This window comes from Eumetopias jubatus, unplaced genomic scaffold, assembly GCF_037043125.1.
Source record: "Eumetopias jubatus isolate StellerSeaLion01/CBP00866 unplaced genomic scaffold, mEumJub1_p1.0 scaffold_12, whole genome shotgun sequence".
In the NCBI taxonomy this organism is placed as follows: Eukaryota; Metazoa; Chordata; class Mammalia; order Carnivora; family Otariidae; genus Eumetopias; species Eumetopias jubatus.
The window spans coordinates 102,238,861-102,256,034 of record NW_028274818.1 but is presented as its reverse complement, the minus strand read 5'-3'; the positions used below and the strand labels follow the sequence as shown (position 1 = coordinate 102,256,034).

Sequence of the window (17,174 nt, the reverse complement as noted above, 5' to 3'; positions counted from 1 at the left end):
TGGCCGCTGACCAGCGGGTCTGCTCCAGCGCCTGGAACTGTAGGGGGGTGGGGGGGTGGGAATCCAGCCTGGATTCGGGGACTCACCATCGAGATTGTTCAGGGACATGACGACGTCCAGGTCGGCACCCAGGATCTCACCGAGCTGGCTGACCAGGGTAGAGTCATTGGCTGGGTAAACGGCCACATGGTCCCCAGATTCATACCTGGGGTGGGGGGGGTTCGGGGGGAACGTGAGGCTCAGGAGGGGTCCAGGGAAAGGCGGCCCGGAGGCCCTGAGTGGGCTGGGGGAGGGGGCGGCTGCCGGCACCTGAGTTTGGAGTCTGAGATGTCTAATTCCAGGTGCATGAAGTGGCGCTCCGTTCCCTGGTTCAGCTTCCGGTTGGCGGTGACAGCAGCCAAGAAGGGATTCTTGGCATCGAAGGGGCTGGGTGGGGAAGAGGGCAGCGCAGTGATTGGCCGGGACTTCAGTCTGAATCTCCCTGCCCCCAGGGGACCCCTCGGGTTTCACAGAACACAGGGAACCTTAGAGCCGGCCTCCAAGGGCCCCAAGAAGGCTCTCCCAATTATGTGAAAGGTTCTCCCAGCCTGATCCAAGGCAGGGCCCCCAGCAACCCCCCAAAGTGGGCAGAGCTAGGTTATCAGTTCCCTATTTGCAAACAAGGAAACAGAGGCTGGCCCCTAAAACCCGGGGAGACCCTCCACATGCTACCTGTTTGTGGGCGGAGTGCGCAGGGGGACCCGGCCCCCTTGAAGATGGCTCCCCCAGACCGAGGGTGCCCAGGCCCCCCAGTGACTGTGGAGCAGAGCTCCTTCACCCCACATGCCCTGGACCGTGCACCAGCAGATAGTTTTACTCTGCACAGTCGCTGGTCTTAAATTCTGGGGATGACCTTCTCCTGGGCGGCACCCAAGAGTAAGGTGAGTCAGGGGCCCGAGACAGGAACACTGTTTTTGGACAAAAAAGTCCAAATACCAAGGCGGGTTTTAAGGAAAGTGAGCCCTTCTGCCAGAGTTCAGCCGGACTCATGCTGTCCTGGTCCAGGCACGGATCTGGGCCTGGATCTTTACAGGGCAAAAATGTCAAAGGAAGCGCTAACGGAGCCGGTGCCAGTCTCCCAGGTGCCGTGCCCTGGCCTGAGGGACCGCTGGGAGGGCCCGGGGCGGGCGGCCTCCGCCTCTCTGCTCTGGGCCTTATGCCCTCCTGTACGGTGGGGAGGAAATCATGGGTGCCCCCACCCCTGCCCACTCCGTGACGAGGGTGGAGATAAGGAGGGGACACAGGACTGCTGGCTGCTCAGTGGCAGTGGACCCAGGGCCCCGGGCCCCCACGCGCGCCCTCTACTCACGGTTTCTGGTTCTCGTAGCTCTTCAGACGGCCCATCTCTCCCACGTACACCTTGGCCGGGTCTATGTCTGGGTGGACCACCAGCCCATACTGGCGAATGCTGGAAAGGGGAGACAGGGTGAGGCGGGGAGGGGCCCGAGAGGAGGGAGGCTGCCTCAGGGACAGGGCCTGAGACCATGCCTGCCACCCTGCCGCGGGGAGGGTCCAGAGGTGGTGGGAAGGAGAGGGAGCTGACACGGAGGAGGGCCGGGGCGGCCTGGTGACCTGCCGGCTTCGAGGCCATTCCGTGAGAAGACAGGAAAGCCCCCTACTGCCCAGCACTGCCAGGCAGAGCCCAAGTGCCTGGACCCAGGCCCCTCGCGCTCTGGGACTCGGCTGCTACCGGCTTCTCGCAGGCCAGCGCTCCCACCCTTGGGGGGCCCTCACTCCCTGCCCAGCCCACGGGCACACACTCACCTGCACTCCTCTCCAGTGGCCTCCACCCCGAAGTGCTCGCACACGGCCGGCCAGAACTGCTCACGCCATGTCAGGAAGTCCTCCTCCAGGCTGGCGACACGAGGGAATGAGCCCGGCCCCAGGGAGCCCGAGGGCCGCTCGGGGATGTAACCCACGGCGCAGGGCAGCATTTGGAGGGTCTGTGCAAATCCCGGGGCCGGGCCAGCCGAGAGGAGGGGGCAAGGCAAAGAAGGGGGTGCAGGTGGGGGGGTGGGGACCGCCTTCCCTTGCCCCGGGGTGTGCCTGGCAGGAGGCTCGCTGACATGTGGCTTTGCACTCCCCTCCCCTCCCCTCCCCTCGTGTGCCACAGTCGGCCCTAACCCCCGTGGGCTCCGGGTCGGGCGGCGGGGGGGGGGGGGCACTCACTTCCCATCGTCATCGCCCATCCCCAGCTCAAAGATCCGCTGGGCGCCGAGCTGCTCCAGCCGCTTGTCCACGTACTTGCCCATGGCATTGAAGTGCTCATAGGTCTTGTTCCCAAGACCAAACACCTGTGCAGACAGAGGGGCGGGTCTGAGGCCTGGTCAGGGTCAGGGGTGGGTTTCCCCAGAGCCGGCCACGCCGCACGCACGCTCGGGCCTCCACGGCTGCCAGATGCCCGGCCTGGTGAGGTGGGCCACCTTGGCCCCCGGAAGTAGCTGGGTTTTGGTGACCTGCAGCCTCTAAGCCTCACCCCTGGGTGAGCAGCAGGGGCAACTCACCGTCCCTACCCGGCGCTCCTGGCGCAGCCAAATCGGGGCCAGCCTGCTCCACCCTTCCCACCTGTCGTCTCCCGCAGCCCGTGCCCCCGGGGAGCAAAGTGGGGCTGGGGACAGGGGAGGAGACGCTTTCAGCACGGGGCCCAGGCCAGAAGAGAAGGCTGTCCCCGGAGCAGCCTCCCCACCGGCCTCCCTGCCAGGCCCCCCAGCTTGAAGCACCCTGGCCGATCAGAGCGAGGTGGGAACGGGAGGGAGGCTTTCCCCTTGGACACGGGGTTCCAGAGGCCCGGGAGAGGCACCACAGGCAGGGAAAGCCACTGCAGGGAATATGGGGTGACTCACCGCATACTTGACTCCTGTGAGGTCCAAGTCAGTCTCCTGGAGCCAGTCGTAGAAGTCCTGGGCGTTGTCTGTGGGGTCCCCCTCACCATAGGTGGCCATGCAGAACACGGCCAGGGAGTTCTCGATGTCTGGCAGGCTGCCCAGGTCGGCCTGGGGACACAAGAGCGGGGCCCGGGCCCAGCAATCCCGACTGAGCCACGTCAGGTCTGTGCCTGATGGGATGCAGAGAGGCGGGCCTAGGCCCTGCCCGGGGCAGCTGCCAGGCAGGGACGTCCCACAGGCTCCGGGTCGGCCGGGGATTCCTTCAGGATGGGGCACTGAGCAGTCAGGGAGGGCTGCACGGAGGGGGCTGGCATCTGAACCGGTGCGTGGGGCAGTTAGGCATCTGCAGTTTGGAGTGGAGGGGGGTGCATTTCCCGAGGGGAGGGAACAGCAGGCACAGATGAACACGGGTGAGGGCCTGGGTGCTGAGCCCCCAGCTGGCACTCAGAACCTGGGCCCCTGGGGGAGAGCCTCCTCGTCCTGCAAAGTCCCAGGAGCACAGCGGAGCCGGGCTCTTGCAAATTCCTAACCAACTGTTGACCAACCTAACACAGAGATCTGCAGCCAGAGGGGTGGCTGTGCTGGTCCCCGAGACTGAAGGACGCTGGGCCGCGTGCAGGTCAGGTCTGGGCCATGACCCACAAGGACCCCATCCGAGCAGGACAGCAACTCCGGACTTCTCCCAGGACCACCTGTTCCTGGCCAGCCTCTTCCCCTCCCTGGGGCCAGGGGCCTGGCTGGCATTAGCTCTCCTACCTCCCCGCCCCATAAACGGGCAAGCAGATGGCTGGAAGTTTCCATCGCCATGCTCAGGGAAGGACAAACAGCCACTGCCAGGAGGCCAATGAGCAAGGCGAGCCTGCCCTGCACCCCACCTCCAAGAGAGACCGGGGGCAGCGGAAAGCAGGACGTGAGCACTAAGTCTGGCACACAGGCCTGCGGTGACCCGAGGGGAGCTGATGGGAGACAGAGGCATCCTGCAGCTCCCAACAGGGGGCCTTAATCCCCAATTCTCAGGCTCCCTGGGCCCTTCCCTCCGGCCCTGTTCCTGTTCCAGTTAATACATGAGCTAATACAGCCTCATTTCACAGCCCAGCGGCAGGGCTCGGTGCGGTGCCCCCCCCCCCCCCCCCCAGGGCTGCCCGGGCTGCCTCCCCTGCCACTGCGGTTTGGGGGCGCAAGGGAGAAATGGGAAACACTTCCTCCCTGGACTGCTGAGACCCGTTCATCCACTAGGTGCTTGAGTCCCGTCTCCCTGCACCGGCCAGCCCGGGGAAGCCTAGGGCGTGCAGGGCAGGGGAGGCTGGACGTGCACGGCGCAGGGAGCTCACACCTGCACACTCCTTCCGCTGGCTCAGCCCCTTACGTGTCTCCATGCTCCGGACGTCTTCGTCAGTGCTACTGGAAGGGCCAAGGTGCGGGGAGTGCTCACCAAGTCATACTCCTCGGGGTCTGCAGCCATGCCCCGCATCCCGTAGCGGTGGGCGTCCTTGGACAGGCGGTTGGCAAACTCTTCCGCCGTCCCCGTCTGGGAGCCGTAGAACACGATGATGTTCCTGCCCTAGAGAAGACCAGACACGTGGGGTCAGTGAGGGACCAAGAGCCACAGGCTTCACCTGAGACTCCAGGTGACCGCAGGGCAGGCTAGGCAGGTGGGGTCCCTCAAGGGGACCCTCTTCCTTCCTGCATCCAGTCCTCCTAAGTCACTCCGGGGCAACCCTCTTGCTGCCACGGCTACTGTGACAGATGGTGACCAAGGCCACCCAGACACACGGCTGCTCGAGATCACGCTTTGGACAGATTATTAAATGACACGGGAAAAAAAACACAATGTAATGTTCAGTTAAAAAAAAAAGTGACCAAACAGGTGTGTACAGCATACTCCCATTTTGTTCCAGACATCGTGTGTACCCTCTATGCGTTCTGTTTATACACACACGCACGGGGGGGGAAAGACTAGCAAGCGGCAGACCAACAGTCTCCACATGGAGAACTGTGCGTGATTACAAAATATTCTTTATAAAAATCCAGACGATAGGAAAGGTACCCAGTGGATGGGCTCCCATGCTCTTCACTCCACCCCCCTCTTCCTGTGGCCTCTCCCGCAGCTGTTGGGAAGCCAGACCCCTATTCCCCAGACTCCCTTGCGGCTTGGGGTGCAGCAAATTAGGCCCAGCTGACTGGATGTGTTCTGCAAGAGCTGGGAGGCGGAAGTGAGGCATGTCCACTTTCCGGTCCCCTCTGTAACATGAGGTCTCTCTGCGGTAGGTTTCCAGTGCCCTCAAGCCCTAGACTGCTGTCTGGTTTTTCCACGGAGCCCTAACGTGTGGGTACAAAGGGGAAAAAAAAGTATGGATTATAATTGCTTTAAATTGTTCTCATACCTTTTCTATTTCCTGAATGGCCTACAGATCATCTACAAAGGTTCTTTTAAAGAATCGTTACAAAAACTAGTAAAACAGGGAAGTCTTAGGATTTCAGGTTAAGGGGACAAAACAGGGTATGAAACAGTACCTAAATGTTTACAGTGGCATCAAAACATATGAAGTACTTAGAGAGAAGCCTTCCGAGGAACCTGCAAGAAGCTCCCGATGAAGGCTTCAGCTGAAGCAAGAGGCCCGGAGTTTGCACACAAAGACTCAACGTTCAAGAGGTCCGTTCTCCCCCCATCAATCCAGAAACCAACACCAGCCAGCGCAACATCCGAACAGCTCTTTTTACCTCCACAACTTCATCCTCGAGGTCGTGTGGAGAAATAAATCCCTCCGCTGGAACGTGATTTGGCAACGAGAAGGAAAGCAGGGCCGGCATGTGCCACAAAACGGAGCCCGAAGCCACGAGGCTCAGCGAAAGGTGCCGGACATGAAAGGCCACACACGGAAGGATTCCGTTCATCGGAAAGGTCCCCAACAGGCAACTGTCCAAGGGGCCCAGGAAGTGGACGAACGGTTGCTTCAGACTGAGGGGGGGTGCGGGTTAGGGAGTGGGGAATGGCTGCTAATGGGTACAGGGTGGCTTTTTGGGGTACAGGATGTTCTAGAATGGACTGTGGTGGTGGTCGGTGCAAATCTGGGAATACATTCAAAGTACTGAAGTGTATACTTTAAAAGGGTGGCCTGCATGGAACGTGAACTGTATCTCACTAACGCCATTACCCCAGACAAATACATATAAAAATAACGGCCAGGAAAACAGGAAAGTAAGAGCTGGGGTGGGGTTGGGGGCGGGGCCTAGCAATATGGAAATTAAAGCAAGCTTTGTAAAACCTCAGTAACTGAAACAGCAGGATGTTGTCCACAGATGGCCAGATCAAAGTACTGCGACAGGAAAATCTAGAAAAAGGCCCAAATACAGGTAGGAAACATATACTTGATAAACCCAGAGGGGAAAAGACGGGCACAACTGCATGGAGCTTAGCAGTGGATCCACACCTCGCATCGTACAGCAGGATAAATTCCCAACAGACTGAATTTTAATTATGAAGGAGAAAGTATTAGAAAGCACTGAAAAAACAACGTGCAAGGATTCTTTTCTCTTTAGTGTTAATGACTCAAACTGCAAATAACTGAAAGTCCAGAAGTCATAGGAGGAATAAAGTGCACTCACTGAATAACTTCACACGGCAACACACACACACACACACACACACACACACACACACACACACACGTGCACATGAACCAGGTCAAAACACAAATTTTTAACTGGGAAAAATATTTGTAACTTGTGTCACGAGCAAGGGGTTACTCTCCATCATTTTAAGGAATTCTTCGAGAAGGATCAATCCCGACAGAAGAGTGGGCAAAAGATTTGAAGAGAAAATCTATAAAAAAAAGAAATGCCATTGGCATAACCCACAAGAATCTGCTGAAACCCATTCATAAGAAAAATGCAAATTGGAGATGGCTTTTTTTTAACCTAGAAAACTGGCAAACCTCCGAACTTGGATGATAAACTCTCCTGGCAAGGCTGTGGGCAACAGGTTTGCCCACACACAGCTAACAAGGGTGCACTGGTGTGACCCCGGGACGGGCGGTGGGGCGGGGGGGCGATCTGGCAGCTTCTATCACAACTACAAATGCACACACCTTTGGAGCCAACGATTCCCCTTCTGGGATTTTACTATATTTGCAGATGTGGACACTGGTCTCCAGAATCCCAGCAGCATCGTTTGTAAGAGCTAAAGGTTAGAAATAGTCCAACGGCCCCCCCCCACAGGGCAGAGCAAAAACAAAGGATCATATTCACGGTCACAGAATGAAATCACTAGGCAGCTACAGTCAAGGACGGGGAGTCTTGGAATTGCTATGGAAGGAGCTCTGACACACAAGTTTAAAAAAAAAAAAAACAACCAGGTACAGAAAAGCATGGTTTATGACATGTATGTAACTGCCACCTTTTGTGTTCTGAAGAGATGTAAAATAAGGACCTGGGGGTTTTTTGGTGGCATAGAGGAGCCCTAGAAGGATCCACAAAAGGCTAAGAACAATGGTGATGAGTGGCAGGGACAGGAGAGTTCGGGATTTTAAGCGTTTGAATGTAGTACTTTCCCATAAAACGAAATACTTCAACAAAACCAGAGAAAACCATAGCTGAGCTCCGGCCACAGCTGTATGAGGTTTCTACCTGCTCGAGCCCGGGGCCTGGACCGGGAGGGTGGACAAGGGAGAGCCCCCCGAGTCGGAGGGAGGGGCTAGTCTTACAGTGCAGTTGGTTCAAGACGTAAACATCCGAAAAAGAGGGTAAGCCTTCTGGGCAGGGCAGAGCAGCTTCAGGCTTTGGTTAGCTGAGAATGTTCGCGCCCGCTCTCCCCTCCTGTCCAGCGGAGCTGGCCTTCCTCCCCCGTCCACCAGGGCCACGACGCCCCCCGGGGAAGGGCACAGACATGGAGAAAACTCACCGTCTTCTTCATCTTTTCCACAAAGCTGCTGTCTCTGACAGAGGAAGTCCTGAAAGACAAAAGCACCCGGTGGGCATGGGATGCGCGTGGCCCGGGGGCAGGACTCTGAGCTCCCCTCCGGCTCAGCCTCCGCACATCCTCTGCAGCCAGTCCAAAGTCTCTTGAGCCGTGACCGTGACCGCTGCCAGAGGGCCTGCCTCTGGGGGCCAGCCCCCAGATCCATGCGAGCAAAGAAGGGTCAAGGACATTACTCCCGTCCCTCGCCATCCAGCCAGGGGTCCCGATGGCCCTGTCTCACCTCCAATCCCTGCAGGCTCCCACCCCCACAGACTGGGGCATGGAAGTCCCTTCAGAAGCTGTCCCCGGCCTCGCCTGCCACTCCCTTCCACACGCCATACTCGGACGCACCGATCGGTACACCACTTCCTCCGGGATGGCCCCCAGGACTGTGCCCCACCGTGGGCTCTAGCCCAGTGCTCCCATCCACTGCCTCACCCCACAGACCCCTGCTCCGCTCCCAAGCCCGCCTTCCCGTCCCCGCGCAGGGGCCACTGTGACCTGTTCCCTGGGGCCGTGGCACCTTCTAGAACCCTGCGCCTTGTCCTCCCCAGACAGCAGCACCACTGCCGGCCCCCCCTCCACCGCCCTGCTGCTGGCCCCCCCCCCGTTCCATTTCCGGTCCTTTGCCTTCCCTTCTTCCTTGCCCAGGCCTGCAGCGTCATCCAAAGAAGCCCAGTGAGGGGCGCCTGGGTGGTGCAGTCGGCTGAGCGTCGGACTCAGTTGGGACTCAGGTCGTGATCTCGGGGTCGTGGGATCGAGCCCCGCGTTGGACTCCACGTGCCATGTGGAATCTGCTGGACATTCTCTCTCCCCCTCCCGCGCGTGTTCTCTCCCTCTCTCTAAAATAAATAAATCCTTAAAAAATGATAAAAAATAAAGATGCCCAGTGGGCCTGGCCAGGGACCCTCAGGCCTAAGACAGCAAGGCGCCAAAACCAGACCTCTCTCTGAATGGCAAATCTTCGGGATGTGTGCAGTGTGGCCAGTCTGAATAAAGTGACAAGTCTGAACGCTAAAGTGTGGCTGTCTCCATTCAAAACGGCACTGTTAAGGAAATGAAAGGCGAGCCATGGCACCGCAGATGTCTGCAACTTCTGATTATCTGACAAAGGACTCGGGTGGAGAACATAAGAAAACCCTACCAATCAACTAGCAAAAGACTGGATAATCCAACAGAAAAACTGTCAAAAGACCCGAGCAAGCGCTTCCTTAGAGCATCTAACGCTACTGTCGAGAGTGGCGGCATTATTATTAGCCGCCCGGGGAAACGGGAAATAAGACCACAGCGTGGTGTACCGCGTGCTCGTTAGAACGGCTCCTACCAGGAAGAGAGCCGAAGCCGCTGGAACGGACCTCGGCTCCGCTGCTCCCGAATGCTGCTTGGCAGTCTCTTCTGTCCGCCCATAACCCAGCACCTCACTCCCTGGTGCACACCACACAGAGCACAGTGGGGCCCGTGCATCGAGATACGCGCAGAGAATGTTCCAGCAGTGTTAGACATGTGGGTGCCAAACGGCAAACAACCCTAATCAACATCCACCCGTAGGAGAACAAACCAACCAACCGACGGTGGCATATTTAGACAACGGAATGTTCTCCACCGCGGCATGAATGAATGATCACTACGCGCCCGGGAATGAATAAGTCCCAGGGCGGGGTGCTGAGCGCGAGAAGCCAGATGGAAGAGAGAGTGTGAGTACGACTTCATTGTACAAAGTCCCCAAACAGGCGAAACCAATGCACACGGACCGGAGTCAGGACACAACGAGGGACAGCAGGGGTTCCCGGGGCATCGAGAACCACCTGCGCTTTGATCTGGGCGGTAACTCCCCCTTGCTCACCTGCTGAGATCATCTCTCTGCGTGTTACCTGTCTGGGGATATTCTATTTTGATAAAGTTTATGCTTCCACAATTTGCTTCTCAAACCCACTTTTTCCCCCACAAACAACACCCTCGGACCGGCAGGGGTGCCACGAGGGGGAGGGCTGAGCAGGGGCTCTGGAGCCGGGCAGCCCGGGCTGCAGCCTGCAGATTTGCACCGAGTGAACTTGAACCTGGGCTCCATTGCTCCTCAGCTTGAAAATGGGACTAACAAATACCACTTTGCAGGCTTTTGCAAATGTCACATGACACAGACATAAAAGGTGCAGCACTGTGTCCTGTGGGGGGAATGGGTGCCCACCTTACAGAGGCCCAACAGCGTATTAGTTTGTGGCCAGTAAGGGGGTCTGGCAAGGGCCCGATCGCAGTCTGACTCTAAGGTCTTTGCCCTTTCCACCACATCCTGCGGCCTCCTGTGCATGGGACAGTGTAATAAAGTCAGGCGCACACCCTACCACTGCATGGAAGTGCTGTCTGTGGGGGCCAGGGGGCTGGAGTCTGTGGAAAGACCAACAAGGAAGCTTCCTTTTAAGGAAGGCTCTGCCAAGCTGTTTAGACACACGATTTTGCAAACGTAAAGGTAGCAGAAGTTCCTGTCTACGCGCCCCCTGGGTTTTTCACTACATTAGGTCCAGGGCCCCAGAGCTCACGGGCGTTACCTGTGGGGTCCCCTGGGAGGCAGCAGGGTGCCGCTGCCCAGACCTTCCCGCCCAGCCATGGCCCCGCTGCCCAGGAACCTGGAGCAGGCCCTTCCTGACTCCGCATCACCGCACCCAGAGGCCCCCCCCATCCCCGCTGCCCCCCGGGGGGTAGGCCCACCCCTCCCGGCAGCAGGGCAAAGAGCAAGCCTTGGAGGCCCTCGGGCTCGCACCCCTCCCTTCCCTGCTCCAACATCTCAGACTGCATGTCCGGCTTCTGTCCCTGCCCCGCCTCGAACAGCCCCGTCTTCCCTGCCCTTCCCGTCTGTGTTCTGCCGGGACCAGGACACTCTCCCGGGGCTCGGAGCTGGGACTCCCACCACTGCGCGCCTGCTGAATTCTGAGCCGTGGGAGCGGACGACCTACACTGAAATAAACTAGAATGTGAACGGACGCTTCAGCGACACAAACCTTGCTGACGAGACACTAGAAGAGAAGAGCAGGGTCGAAACCACACGTGATTTCCCTTTGTACGTGGCCACGGCCACCCGAGAGCCACTGATCTGTACGTTTTTAAAAAATGGTCAGAATGGCGAGATTCACAAGGTGTGAGTTTCCCTTCAACCGAAACCGAAAACAAACGAAATGCACTCGGTTGACACCTAAAAAGCGTCCACCCAGTTGTGCCCCCCAGTGCTGACCACGACACGGCCTCCCTCCCACGCGGCCGCTTCTGGGGGAGGATGCGCGACCCAGAGGAGCAGAACAAGAGTGTGTGTCCTTAAAGTAATGGAACGCACACCATTAATTATTCCCAGAGGCAGGGCTTCCAGGGAAATACCCCAGCACCTTGAGAGGGGATATTTCGGGCTTAGAACATGAGGCAGGTGCTTCCTATGATGTTCCCAATTTTGGTTTTTCATATTACAAACGCATTTTACAGTTATAAAGGGGGGGGACAACTCCAACGTCTAAGAATCAGGGGGAGGCTGGACAGGGGAGCGCGGATCACATCCACCAGCGGGGAACGATGTTCATGATACGCTGCCAAGTGGAAAAAGCAGGTTATAGAATAACGCAGGTGGCACAGTCCCATTCCGATGAGAAGGGAAGGTACGGAAGGGCACACACGAGCACACTGAAAACTGTTCCCTCCCAGGGCTGAGGACTGTCTTTTTTTGTTTCCTTCTTTGGCTGATTTCTATTCCCATGTCCCCCGCCCCTCTTTTTCCTACGAGCACGTAACGCTTCTGCACCAAGAAAATAAAAACTGCATCCTAGGTTTAGAAACGTGCGTGCAGACAGATCTGGAAGGCTCCGTCCAATGAGGACAATTAGAATAGCGAAGCCCCGAGCAGGGACCGTATCACAGAAGCTACTCCGAGAAGCACAGAGGCCTCTGGTGTGGAGCACGTCTCGCACCTTCCAGACGCCATGGGCCACGCCAACCTCCCGCTCACAGCTGCCCCAGTGCCTCTCCTCACGGTGCCCTTCCTCTCTGGCCCAGAGCTCCTACATATCCCTTAAGACACAATGTACAAGTTCCTCTTCAGAGCACCTCTCCCTGCTGCTCACGTGGCACAGGCCTCCGTCCGGGCCCTCAACTCCATGCTCCCGACTCACTGCTGGATCTGAGGCTCGGGATGAGCTGCTTGGGCCTCCGCGCTCAGCCCCACGCCCGGAGCCGGAGAAGGCTGTTGGAGGGCTCCTGACCCACCTGACATCAGGGTCTGACAGCAGCAGAAAAGCCAACTCCTGCCTCTTCTCAAGGACTAAGGTTTCGTAGAAGCTGCATCTGAGGAAGGGGGATTTGAGACTCGCTCATGGAAGGGAGGAGGGGTGCCCCCACCACCCTGCGAGTGCCAGCACCAGCCTCCGCGGACAATCATGGAGGATGGGAGGCCCACCCTCCGAAGTGGGGGAGGCTTGAGTTTGAATCCCGGATCTGCCACCAAATGGGCCTGTGACAGACGAGTGGTGGCCTCGCAAGGCCTCGGATTCCTCTTACTGAAAACACTGTGTCTTGGCTTCTGCACCCTCCCCTCCCTGTTCCTTGTAGAGCATCCGGAGCCTGGTTAACTCTCAGGGATAAAGAGGGTGTTCCCTAGAAGAAAGCCGTTTGGGTCACTCTGGGGCTTGAAAGATGCCCAGTGGCACCGGGTGCTACGTGCTAAGACCAAAAGGGTGGACCACATTGTCCACCCACAGGGCGTCTGAAACACCAGCAAAGGCCTCGCGGAAGAACTGGGCTTTCTTCTGAGACAGAGAACGGTTCCCAAGGGAAAGCCACAGAAACCGGGCAGCCGACGGGCTCTTGGATGAGGCCCATGCAGCCGGGGGTGGGGAGGGAAGGTGGGCGGAGCTCAGCTCTGGCCGCCCAGGGGTGCGTGGCTCTGACACATGCATGGGGCGGGAATTCCAGGCTGGCAGCTCGGGAAGTGGGGGGCAGGGAGGTGGGGGGCTCGCCAGGCAGGCCTGGCTGGGAACGTTAGAGGGCGGGCAAGATGGGCTAGCCCTCCTGCTCGGAGGGGAAGTTCTCTCTAGAAGCATGAGCACCTCTGGAAGCCAGCACGGGCCCCTTCAGTAGCTTCAGCCCTGGGAAAGCACGAACACTCCCACCCTCTCCCCTGGGCTCCGGGGGTGGCTTCCAGAGATCCGGGGCGGACCGCGCTGCATGGGGAGAAAGGGAGAGCTGAGGAGATTGAGGAGGACCCGGTGCCTCTAGTCACCACCCCAACACGACCCGGTGCAGTTTGCTGATGTTCCCACCGGTTACACGCAGCCTCGAGGAGCAGGAGAACCTGCCCACCCCACCCCCCCACCCCACCCCCACTGCCACCGCCACAAAGCCCGGCTGCCAGCCTCGGGGCGGGAGAACTCACCTGCTCCGTCCACGTGGGTCCACACCTGAGTGCCCTCAACCGGCCCGACCCCGCCGGACAGCTCCACACTGGGCTGTGTGCCTGGAGCCCGCTCTTTCCCAGGTTGGGGAGCCGGCCACTGGGGCCTTCCTTCGGAGGCAGGGAATGCAGCCTGCAAACCGGGACCCAAGCAAGAGACCAGTGGTCCCATGCACCCGGTGGGCCCCCCCGGGGAACCGCCTGACTCTGCTGGTCAACTCCACAGGGCACCCTCTTCATGCCTCCAGGGCAAGCCTGCCCAGGCGGGGGCCCCCTCCCGAGGTGCATCGGCGCGGGCCGCCGCAGGGACACGTCTGGAACTGACCTTCTCAGGCTGGGCTCGTCCCGCGGAGAGGAGTACGTGCACCCCATGGCTTCTCTCCCGACCCCAGGACTTAAGGGAGAAGGCAGGTTCCGGCCGTCTCCCGGAAACGGGCAGGGAGCCAGCGGCCAGGAACTCGGGCTCTGTCCATCCCTCCGCAGTGCTGGCGGGGCGGGCCGTGAGCTTGGAGAGTGCCCTGGACACCCCAGCCCTGCTGGAGCCTCTGCCGAGCCCTGGCCTGCACCCGTCCCCACGGGCGCAGGGAGGACTCACCACTACAGCCCGGGACCTCCCGCGATCCCCCGCGTTTGGGCACCCGCCCCTCCTCCGCCTGTATGGACCGAGGGAAGGAGAAAACCTTTCCAACCCCGACTCGGGTCTCCTTGGTAACTGCTTATATCGGAGCCCTTTCTCCCTACTTCCTCCCCCCTTCCCAACTGAAAAAAAAGGGGGGGGGGAGTCATGAGGCTGAATACAGCTCTTCTAGACACTAGAAGGCAGGTTGCTATGGCAGGGCTGACTCTCCACAAAGGAAGCCGCATCCATCCCGCTGCCAGGGCGCCTCAGGACCCTATTAAATTAGCTCTGGTTCCCGTCTTCCCCGCCACAAAAGAGCTGTGGGCAACGGAGCCCCAGCCCCCGGGCCTGTGTCACCTGGCAGCAGCCTGTGTGCAGAGAGACCACATCGTGCCCTCCCACTGTGCGGGGGGGCAGGCACCCCGCACGGCGGGCCCCACATTCGCTGCTAAAACATTGCCCCCCGAGGGGCGGCCCTTCCGAGGCACCCTGAGTACAAAGAGCCAGCTGAGGAGGCTGCAGAGGGCTCAGGCTCGGAGCCCAGTGACCATGCGGGTCCAGTTAGGGCTTTCCACTCCTAAACTGGGAGCAGGAGTCTCTCTGGTTCGGGCCTCAGACATCATCTGCAGGCCACCCAGTGGGGAGGACGAGAGAGAGGGCGGACGAAAGCACTGAGTCACTTGGCAGGGGACGAACCCAGCTGTCCAGGTGGTGATTCATTTCATCCCTACTCCCGGGCAGTGCGCAGAGTTCACGAAACTCCCAACTCTAGTGCAATTCTCTACGGGGCGGATGTCTCCTGAGACTTTCCCTGCCCTTGGCGAGCCAGGGGGCAGCTGCTGGGGAACGGCTGCCTTCCAGAGCCCGGTGTGGAGGCAGAGTCTCTGCTCCCCGGGGGCGAGGTGCCCACGACTGGAGAGTGGGGAGCTCTGAGCTGCCACGTGCCGGGCAGCGCCGGGGTCAGGCTGGCTGGCACGGGCTCCAGGACGGGGCCCAGATTTCTCTACCGCAGGCGGGGCAGTTCCCCGGGCCCCGAGGCTGAAAGCGAACGGTTTGCAAGAGCTGCCTTTGATGAAAACAACGTGATGTGTTGGAGCTTACATACGACCCAGCGGCCCTCTCGCCTACGGGGACAAGAACGGACCAGTAGTGGTGCACCCAGTGGGGACGGGGCCTCTGGCAGGTGGGAGGCCACGGGTCAAAGCCAAAACATGGAACGGGAACTCCGACTTATTGCCTACTGTATGCCAGCTAGTATTCAAGGAGCTCTATATTGTATTTCATTTAATCCTCTCTACCCCCATTTCACAGCCAAGGACAGCGAGGATTGGGGTATGGTGGGGGGAGGGGGGCAGGAAGCCAACTCCGGGCCACGAAAGCCCAGAGCCGTGGCAGGTCACGACCGCCCCATGAGCAGAGCAGGCTGTGCCTCCCCTATCCCACCCTGTGAGGCTGAGCCCGGCTCACCGGAGTCCCCGGACACGCTCAGAGAGCACCTCATGGTCCTTCCCAGCAATGTCCAGGGCTCCTCGGCCCCCAACGTGTGGGGTGCTGTGACGCTCAGGGGTTACGGTTTCCCTCAGGGACACCCTCCTATATTCCCCAGCATGCAGACCAGGACTCTACACCTGCCGTGCATGGCCCAGGTGGCCCTGCCTTCCCAACAGCACGGGGCAGCATGCTGGCTTCGCCCTTCCAGCCCTGCAGACCCCCGGGCAGTGACCCCCAGTTCCCTCGGTGACCCTCAACTCCCTTCCTGACAACAGACTCCCTTGGTGACCTCCCGTGGTGACGCCTCTCCCAGAGCCGCCCTGCCAGTCCTCACCCTGAGCTTCTGCACGTGCTTCTGCTCTGTGTGCCCCGGCTGCGTCTGTGCTGTGGGCCCGCTTTCTACTTAGCTCCCCAAACTCAGTTTGGGGGCACCTCAATCCTGACACAAGGGGAGGGGTGACCCTCTTCTGCATTCCCACCGTCTCTAGAAACACTCATTGCTCCCCAATGCGCGGAGCCCCCGGGGACACTGCCTGGCATGGAAATGGAGTGAGCAGCAGCGAGCCCTGGGTGAGGCCCAGCGATGCCCAGGGGTCCACGGACGCCCAGCTTGGCAGACAGGCCACCTTCAGAGCTGCAGGCACTAGATCGAACGGCAAAACCACTCCGATCTCAGCAGAGGACGGAGGAAGGAGAGGCAGTGAAGTCCTTCACGGTCAGGCGGCAGTGGACAACCCAGCCCTGCGCTCGAGGGGGCGGTGAGAATACCCCGAGCCCCTTCTCCCACCACTTCCCCTGACGGTGGGAGGTTTCGGGCACTGCTCACCCTCCACGTCCGCAGAGGCCTCTCCCCCGTGCCTGCCTCTTTGTCCAGCTCGTGTGAGCCTGTTTTCACGTTCGGCAGAGCCCAGCACCTCTCTACAGAGAGAGTGACCCTGGACTGGACATGGAAGAACTCTGGCCTTCTTTCCATCTGCCGGCGCTCCAAAGAGGCAGACGGATGGGCATGAGGCTGGCAGCCTTGACTCGTGGCTTTCCCGGCCCTTCGGTGGAGAGCAAGCCCCAGGATGAAGGTCACGCGGGAAAATGAGCTCCTCTGTGGCTTTTCAGAAGCAAGCCCCAGTGGGATGCCACCAGCAAAATCCAGACTGTGGGAAACTGTGAAACAGACGATCTGGTTTCTGGAACAAAAACGCTGCAGGGAGACACCCGGGATGGAGGGGCAGCCCATCCAGCGAGAGACTTCCTGTCACGTTAAGGAGGAGAGGCCAGGCACCAACGGCTGTAGCTGTGTCATTCCATTCGCATGACATTTGGGAAAAGGCAAAACTACAGGGACAGAAATAAGATCATGGTCACTTGGCGGGGTGCAGGGTGGGTGGGTGTTCACTGCACAGGGACACGGGGAATGTTGTACGTCTTGACTGTAACACTGGTTATACAACCACATATCTCTGGCAGAATTCACCAAACGGCACTTTTTTTTTTTTTTTTTTAAGTAGGCTCCATACCCCACGTGGAGCCCAACATGGGGTTTGAACTCACGACCCTGAGATCAAGCCGGGAGCTGAGATCAAGAGTCGGATGCTTAACTGACTGAGCCACCCAGGCACCCCGAACTGCATACTTTAAAAAGGCGGGTTTTGCTGCAGGTAAATTACACCCGACATATCTGACCCCCCAACAGAGTCTTACAAGATTTATTTATCAACTACCGTCTTGCTTAGATCCTGAATTTAAAAAAAAAAAGTGTTAAAAAAA

The 17,174-nt window shown here is 59.1% G+C and overlaps 1 protein-coding gene and 1 long non-coding RNA gene across 4 annotated transcripts in view; both read right to left on the bottom strand.

The window, feature by feature from the left end:
* POR (cytochrome p450 oxidoreductase) overlaps positions 1-17,174 on the bottom strand; it is a 61,139-nt gene that overhangs the window by 1,786 nt on the left and 42,179 nt on the right. For all 3 annotated transcript variants that reach the window (XM_028109800.2, XM_088016654.1, XM_028109799.2), the window contains exons 3-10: positions 7,825-7,873; positions 4,357-4,485; positions 2,883-3,032; positions 2,209-2,333; positions 1,804-1,893; positions 1,349-1,447; positions 310-426; positions 87-205 (exon numbers count right to left, since the gene is read on the bottom strand). In XM_028109800.2, coding sequence (XP_027965601.1) covers positions 87-205; positions 310-426; positions 1,349-1,447; positions 1,804-1,893; positions 2,209-2,333; positions 2,883-3,032; positions 4,357-4,485; positions 7,825-7,873 — 878 coding nt within the window. The remainder of the gene's footprint in view (positions 1-86; positions 206-309; positions 427-1,348; positions 1,448-1,803; positions 1,894-2,208; positions 2,334-2,882; positions 3,033-4,356; positions 4,486-7,824; positions 7,874-17,174) is intronic.
* LOC114214292 (uncharacterized) lies at positions 13,267-16,736 on the bottom strand. Its single transcript, XR_003610395.2, has 3 exons — positions 16,240-16,736; positions 13,629-13,788; positions 13,267-13,436 (listed from the first exon to the last, which is right to left on the bottom strand). It is a non-coding gene; the product is annotated as an uncharacterized LOC114214292 (long non-coding RNA).